The sequence below is a fragment of the Cryptomeria japonica genome, unplaced genomic scaffold, assembly GCF_030272615.1.
Source record: "Cryptomeria japonica unplaced genomic scaffold, Sugi_1.0 HiC_scaffold_221, whole genome shotgun sequence".
Lineage (NCBI taxonomy): Eukaryota > Viridiplantae > Streptophyta > Pinopsida > Cupressales > Cupressaceae > Cryptomeria > Cryptomeria japonica.
Genome location: NW_026729043.1, coordinates 97,098 through 105,802, shown reverse-complemented (window position 1 = coordinate 105,802; position 8,705 = coordinate 97,098). Strand labels below are relative to the sequence as shown.

Sequence of the window (8,705 nt, the reverse complement as noted above, 5' to 3'; positions counted from 1 at the left end):
ATTGTTATCATTGCTTGCTTATTTAAAACAAATATAGTCACTTTATGTTGGAACTCAACATCAATTAGATTATTGGTAAAGTATTCAATTTGAAACAACTTCCATTTACCATATTTACCTGTGTGACGGATGCACTCGAATGTTATGTATGCCCACTTAATTCTCGTAGCCGATCAGCCACGGCTGAATAGCCTTGCTGGTAGGCAATTCTCTTGTCATCTTGTGTGGGTGCTCTATTGAATTCAGAGCCCTGCATTTTTGCTTGGTACCGTGAATTTTGCTTTCATTGTTTGATTAAAAAAAAACGTTTGCAATTTATTAATATTTTGAGACAATATGGGAGTTTACATGAGATACTTACAATTCATGCAACAAGTTTCATGTAACCACTAGAGCCGAGTTTGTGTTTCCCGTGATTTTCTTGCCTTGGTTGCCTTTGACGTGTCACTCAGTCTATAAAAAGTTTGAAATATGTTAGATTATATAAATATAAAGAGTAATTAATTAGTACATAATTACATTCTTGATAGTATCCCGTACCTTCTTTTGGCATCTACTGGTGTATTTTCTTTTTTCCTTTCAATTCTCTCCTTGGCATCCAAAATCAGATCCTTCCACTCCCTCTCTGGAATCATGGGGGGACGCTTGTACTTTAAGTTCCTTTCCAAATGGGTCCTATATTGGTCCCTCACATACTTTAGATATGTGCCAGCTTTTTCAAGGAGCTTGGTTTTGTGAAAGGTGTCATTTCCAAACCACTCAACCATTTGGTTTGTCAATTCATCTTTTAACCTTTTTTCTTGGTCATTCCACCTTTTAAAGCAAAAGCAAACCTGTTAGATTCAGAAATGAACTGAAGCTACATTTATTACACTTCAAGAAATGGATCAAAGGAAAAGTATTCTAGCAATGATATGAAATCAAAAGTGGATAAGGGTTAGTTCACATATGATGTACCACCTTTTACGTATGGTGGGCCCAAATATCTGCAATGCAATGCCACTAAGATGTTTATAGAAAATATCATTTCCTGCAAAAAATTCATGGGATCAATATTAGTCCAAAAAGAGTGATCATAAAGTAAATTACAATTAGAGTATATATAATAATAATTTTAAAGTACCTGGAACCTTTTGTATCTTTAAGGGAAGCATTTCTTCATTGCTCACCACGAATGTGGCCTACAATGTTCCCGTACTAGCAATACGAGAAGATCCAGGAAACGATGCTATGTATCTTTATGGATTTCTTTACATGACAACCATCTACAAGGTATTCAAGATGAAAAAAAATATATTACATAAGAAGTAAAACAAATCACAAATATAATATCTATACAACGAACTAAACAAATATCACTACTTACCTGATGTATTTTCCAAGATCATATATGACTTGATTGACATTATTGTCAAAGTCGTCTGGGAGAGATAGAGGTAGAACGTACTACAACAATTATAAAATTATCTTTTCATTTTTTTGTAACATAATGAAAAGTACACATACGCTCAGTACTTAAATACATACTAAAAGCACAAGAACATGAATTACCTTAATGAAGGTATGCCAATCATGTGTTTTCATCCCTAGCCCAAATTCACTTTTCTTTGATATGAGATTGTTTATGTTCGCAGCAAATCCTGTGGGAAATCGAATTTTTTGTATGACTTCTTTTATAGCATTGCTTTGCTGGTCCATTAATAACCAAGGAAGCTCACTTATATTAATCTGGTCTCCATGACTATTTGATTGAATGCCACTTATCATTGCATGATTGGAATCCTGAATGTCACTACATATTTTGACAATTTTTTCTTTGTCACGCCTTCCATCCAATATTTTCCATAATGTCTCTGTTATATTCTTTCCAATATGCATACTGTCAAACAAATGAACAATTTGTAACTGCTCGTAGTAGGGCAACCTACTAAATTGTCGGGGATAACTTTTTATTCCCTTAGGAAGGTGGTCATTTATGCCTTCACAACCTTCATGATCATCAATCACATCATTAGTAAATAAAACAAAATAGAAAAGATGTTTTATGACAAACCAATAGATGGAATGGCATTACCTTGACGATGAATTCTATTATATTCCAACATCCACAGGTGAGGTGTCATTCTTTGTGGCTTTGATGTATTCTCTTCTTTCCCATTGAAAAGATGTTTTTCAGTATTTCGATACTTATGATTTTTGTGGAGAAAGTGCTTATACTCATCAAACACCTGCTTTCCTAAACTTTTTGAATGATGAGATTTCATCTTTGGACCACAAACAGGGCATGCAAATTTTCCCTTTGTTTGAAGACCTACAAGATAATGTATAATTGGATTAAATATGATAATTTTTTGAATTATAATGTTCATGCACAACTTAAACACTATAACATACCACAAAAATGTGTTAGCCCCGGGGCATCGTGTATTGTCCATAGGAGCATCGCATGGAATTGAAATTGTCTTTTTCCTATTGGTCTAGAGACGTCATACATAGTGACACCATTCCATAACTCCAACAACTCATCAATAAGAGGCTCGATATATACATTCATATCTTTAACTTGGTACTTATCTAATCGAATGAACAAAAACATTACATAATTATTATGACCATTTTACTGCAATATTTATAATTAAATTTAGATGACTATATTTAAATGATAAAATACCTGGAACAATCATTGCCAACATTATGTGCTCCCTCTTTATTGACATCCATGGAGGAATGTTATTGTTGATAACAAAAACAGGCCACACTGAGTAAACAGATCTCATCTCTCCAAATGGATTGACACCGTCCGTTGCCAATGAAAGCCTGAGATTATGAGGTTCTTCTTTAAAGTGTGGCCACTTTTCCTCTATGTCCATAAATGCTGAACCATCCATAGGCATTTGAATAATGTCATCTCAACTTCTATTGCATGCATGGTAATCCATAAATTGTGCCAAGCTAGTGCACTTGAATAATCATTGCATATGTGGAATAATGGGAATATAGCGAAGAACCTTGCAAGGAACCCTTTTTGTTATTTGATCTGTTAGATATCTACTGATATGACATTCATGGCATTCAGTTCAAAATTCATGTTGTTTGTGATATATAATATGATCATTGGGACACGCATCTATTGCTTGATACTCCATTCCAATATCTTTCATAACGACAGATAATTCTCGGTATGAGCGAGGTAGAATATTTGATGGTGGTAACAAAAACTCACCTATCAATCTACAACAACAAAATATAATTTGTTATAATAAAGAATATTAATGGTACAACATGATTCACAGTTTACTATGACATATATGACATGCCTTAACATACGTGACATTGTTATGTTGGATAAACCATTCATAACCTTCAAGTTCACCAACAACAATACATCGGAGAGAAGAGTTGCCTGTGAGCCTTCATAAAGGGACTCAGATGCCTTCTCAAGTAGAGTGACATCATGAACAACATCAAGGTCATCTTCATCATCATGATAAGCTCCACGAGTACTAAATGAGTCATGGATCAATGTATTTGTACCATCATCTTCAATTGTGTTTTTTGGCTCATGATCGTCATCTTCCATGGGATCATTATCTTCAGCTTCGATATTCACACCTCCATGTTCGTCCACTTCGAAAACCATATTCTTAGGGTTGTGTTGATCCATACCATGTGCTCCGGGGTGCTCGACCTATATAAAATTGATATACATAAATAAACCGTGATCATGATCTCATCATCACGTGATTTATTATGTATATAAATTGTCAAAATGATATAATGAAAAACTTACCAATGGATGATAATCATGTCCACCTTCAATGTGACCATGCAGCCTACAATGTTTCTTCATTGTTTTGATTAGAAGTCTTCTAGTCTTTAACCCCTTACAAATTTTGCGCGGACAATAACATTTTCCATCACCTTTTCTTTTCAAGTTAGACCACAATCTAGCAATTGTCTCCTTATTTTGTTGTTCGTTGATATTGTCTAACATGGTATTTCTTCACAGGCAAGAAAATAGAAATTATTGTCTGACATGGTCTTTCCCTCAGGAGCTGGCAGATCCTACTTCCATACTTTAATTCTATTTTCTCAAAGGACAATCTTAAAAATCCATGCATTGCAAACAACATTTTACACCTTTGTTGGTTGTGGTGGCGTCACAGAGAGTTTACATCAATAAATGAAGAACATGCCAATGCTTTTAATGCACCAGTAGAATTTTGTCTCTTATTCAATATCTCTAGTGAAACCCCCATGATATTTTGTTGGAGTAGAATTTTTTATATTCTAGAAAGGGTCTTGTCCTTTGTTGATGGGATATTCATCTACCTCAAGAAATAACTATTCTTATCTCCAACAAGAAGTGGAACTAAATGAAGATCTAGCACCATGAAATTAATCCTCAAAAGGATTACTATAGTTAGTTTTGGTAGATAATGATCTAGGTAAAATACTAATGTGGCTTTACGAAACATTATGTACTAGATTAGCATACTCTAACAACTTTGGTGCGACATGCTACATCCAATTAAGTCTCCATCGGTATCTCTATTATGTTTATGGATTGGGATTCAATGTACTCTTTTTATACGTAGATTTACTTTCAACTGAGGAGGTTTGTATGTACTTACTTGTCTTTCGATTGTATCCCTATTTCAAGAATTTCTTCTATCAACAAATCATTTGTTGTAAGTTGTACAAGTGGAAGCTTGAACATGCCTTCCATGCTAGCCTTGTTGATACGTTCAACACCATCTTGTGCAACAAATCTTTAGAACTCCATTTTTTTGAATTGAATAGTGAGTAGTAGGGACAATCTAGGACACTTACAGAGGTTTTGCAAGAGAGATAAATAGACCTAAATATTATGGCTTAATAATGATCAATAGGTAAATAGATAAGAAACTCTCAATATCAAAATGACTTTCTCAATTGTCTTTACTAGAAATGGATAGATCTGCTAATAATGGCTTTATGACTGTATGTCAACTTTAGACTCAAGCCAAGAAGAGCTATAACTAATATGCGATATCTAGATTTATGATCTCTATAATATAACAATCCCATAATTATGTTTCCATGCATCTATACCACAACACAAACATCATGCTAGTGTTCAGCCATAGCAATTGATATCCTAATTATAGAATGTGAAATATGCACATAACTATGAATAAAGATTAAGAAAAACAAAGAAAGATGCTTATTGCAAACATAAATGACTAATGGACAAGAATTGAATTCATTGTAGATAGTTTTGAATATCAAATTCACTTATTTGTGTGCATTTAGTAACTCATGTACTTGTGGCCAACCATTTATCTCTTTCATAAATTAAACACTTATTAATAACATTAAATGGCTGAGTAATTATGTTTTAGTTGAAATTGAAAATAAAATATTTTATTTCAGGACAGCTCACACTATTCCCTATCATATTTTAGACTCTCGGTTTTGTTAGTAGTGGTTTGATGTCTTTGGAGCTGATCATTGCATTTCTTTAGTTACGTTTGCCAGCCTACTCCTAGCTTGTGCCAAAATGGGAGCTTTGGAATAGGGTATGGACATCCATCAAAGCATAAAAGATAGAGGAATTTTGTCAGATGTAGTTGCAACTGCACAAAATGGATTTGTTGAGAAGGCTTTAGAAACTTTCAAGAAAATGCAATCGGCAGGTGTAAAGCCAAATTCCACTACCATTGCTACTATCCTCCCTGCTTGTGCCAAAATGGGAGATTTGGAATAGGGTATGGACATTCATCGAAGCATAAAGGATAGAGAAATTTTGTTAGATGTTGTAGTTGTAACTGCCTTGGTAGACATGTATGCAAAATGTGGAAGCATAGACAAGGCACGTGAACTATTTGATAGAATGCCATAAAGAAATGTTGTCTCGTGGACTGCAACGATTGCTGGATATGCACAAAATGGATTTGTCGAAAAGGCTTTAGACACTTTCAAGCAAATGAAATTGGAAGGCATAAAGCCAAATTCTACAACCTTTGCCAACATCCTCCCTACTTGTGCAAAAATGGGAGCTTTGGAACAGGGTATGGACATCCATCAAAGCATAACGGATAGAGGAATTTTGTTAGGTGTTGTACTTGCAAATGCCTTGCTTGACATGAATGCAAAATGTGGAAACATGGACAAGGCTCGTGAATTGTTTGATACGATGCCGTAAAGAGATGTGATCTCATGTGAACAATCAACATGTGCGTATATGGGAGGAAGGGATTGCTGATACAAAATTGAATGCTCACTCCTCAATCACAGTTCTATGGTTTTACAAGGTTAAACTAGGACAATTAACCACCACATGTATATTTTTTGCAACATGAAATTAAAAACTAGGGCAATTTGAATCTACCTCCTGTGTGGGATTGCCTTCGACGTGGGTTTAATGTTCTTGGGGGTTGAAGTCACCATGGACGCCTACGCGGGATTGCAATTAACAAATGAAATCCCCACCTCTTTTTTTATTTTGTAATGGCCACTGTCGTCGGAATTACGACGAACTCAAGCACTTTTTTGAAAAAAAGAAAATTCTCATTGCTAATGCCTTCTTCGTTGAAACCAAATGGGTAATTTTCGTCAGAATTATGACGAATGAGGGCATTTTTTCAAAAAAAATCAAATTTGGCCATAATATACCTTCTATGTCGGAAACCTCAATCGGAAATCTAGTCCAAATGTATTATGTGGGGAGATAAGGATTTGGCTCGGTGATCAAAGGATCTCTACCAGATGGTACAGTGGTTGCTGTAAAGAAAATGAAGTGTTCACGACAAGATGAAAAGCAATTCCGAGCAGAAATTAGTTCTCTTGGCAACATACAACATGTCAATTTCGTCAGGCTACGACGGTTTTGTGCAAAAGGATCAAGACAGTTACTGGTTTATGATTACATGCCCAAGGGTTCTCTAAATTCTATACTGTTCACCGGTAGTTCCAAAAGTAAACGGGAGGTAGTCGACTGGAAGACCCAATTTGAGATCGCACTAGGCACTGCAAGAGGGTTACTTTATCTCCATGAAGAATGTCGAGATCACATCATTCACTGCGATGTTAAGCTGGAAAACATTCTGCCGGATGGTGATTTGTCACCTAATTTGGTCGATTTTGGGCTAGCAAAGCTTGTGGGTAGAGATTTTAGTCATGTGCCGACCACTACAAGGGGAACGAGAGGATACTTGGCTCCAGAGTGGATCTCCTGTCTTCCCATCACTCCCAAGGTTGACGTCTACAGTTTTGGTATGACACTCTTGGAAATCATTTCGGGGCGAAGAAATCTAGACTTAAAAGTGCAAGATTCAAGTTTGGTTTACTTTCCCCCATGGCCTGCAACTCAAATTCAGCAGGGGAACACAATGAACATTGTGGAGGAGGGTGTTGCAGAGGAGGCAAACATGGAAGAGGTGAGAAGTTTATGTGTTGTAGCCTTGTTATGCATTCAAGAGGATTAGGAAGTGAGGCCTAGCATGATGCAAGTGGTGCAGATGCTGGAAGGGAAGGTGGAGCCTCAAACTCCACAGGTTATGGACAGGCCAGTGGACCGAAGTGACACAAGCAGCATCACCTATAGCCATGTTACCAATTAGAATATTGTAAGCGGTTGGTTAGTGCATTGTAAAATGTAGAGGAAGGTTATTTAAGCTCAAATTTTAGTTAAGATAGCTATACCTAGTATACCTATTTCAATATAAAAAAGCTAGTGAACATTAGGGCATATTAAGTATGCGTTCAGCTCACTGTTTGGACCTTTGGGTTAAATTTGTATTTCATGTGGAAGAAGTGATGGTAACTTAGGGATAGATAACTAATTTTGTTCCTCTCATCAATGGATGTAGGTATTGTTCTTTATTGTAAGTTTTGGATGTCCTAATGATAAGGTTAAATGTTTAAAGTGATTTTTTAATCTATATATTTTTTTAAACTCTTTCATTAGTGGTTGATTTGATAGGAGGATTGAGAATTTTGGAGGTTCTTATTTCATGTAAAATAATCATGTAGTTATTTCAGCTGTTTAAAAATGTTACCACTTTAAAGGTTTTTTAGATTATAGTCCATTTTGTATGTACTAGATAAGGTTTATCATAAGTGAACTTAGCATCTATTTAGAGTTTTGTCTTCAACATTTTATCATTTAAGAAAGTCAAAATTAAATCGGATGAATATTATTTTTTATATATTATAAGTTATTTTATTTGTATATAAATTAAATTTATAAAAAAATCATATTTTAATTTTATTAATAGATTTTCTTTATTTTAAGTGGATACGTGACTTACTTCCAAGATAGATGTGGAATGAATGAATTGTATGATCTATGCTCATTTTCTTCCATATTTCTATTAACATTTTACACTTTCAATATTATTGCAATATCCCTTGTTTTGATTGAAAGTTTCTATTATTATTCAAAAAATGAATTACAAGAAATTTTTAAATCACACATGCATGAAAAACATGCATAAACAAGTCACGTTTAACATTCCACTCTTTTAATTTTGCCACAACTTTGACCATCACTAATAATATGGTTTCTATTACATACTCCCTTCTAGAAGACAGAGACTATTTATGATCATACACGTTATATTTTTGTTATTCGTAAATGTCTATATGAAACAATCTCCTTTCTTGAGATTCTTGTGAACAAGATTATTGTTTAAGGGAACCTTTTCAACTTATGTCATTTT

The 8,705-nt window shown here is 34.7% G+C and overlaps 1 protein-coding gene across 1 annotated transcript; it reads left to right on the top strand.

Annotated features, from left to right (window-relative positions):
- Positions 1 to 6,776: 6,776 nt before the first annotated feature.
- LOC131868833 (G-type lectin S-receptor-like serine/threonine-protein kinase SD2-2) lies at positions 6,777 to 7,604 on the top strand. Its single transcript, XM_059215672.1, has 2 exons — positions 6,777 to 7,421; positions 7,503 to 7,604. The coding sequence occupies exons 1-2, from the start codon at positions 6,777 to 6,779 to the stop codon at positions 7,602 to 7,604; spliced, it is 747 nt and encodes a 248-aa protein (XP_059071655.1).
- The last annotated feature ends 1,101 nt before the right edge of the window (positions 7,605 to 8,705 follow it).

Excerpts from the sequence above, each read along its gene's own strand:
- LOC131868833 (XM_059215672.1), top strand. The coding sequence starts at position 6,777 with ATGAAGTGTTCACGACAAGATGAAAAGCAATTCCGAGCAGAAATTAGT. Across the intron at positions 7,422-7,502 it reads AGGAGGCAAACATGGAAGAG|ATGCTGGAAGGGAAGGTGGA; the intron begins GTGAGAAGTTTA and ends CAAGTGGTGCAG.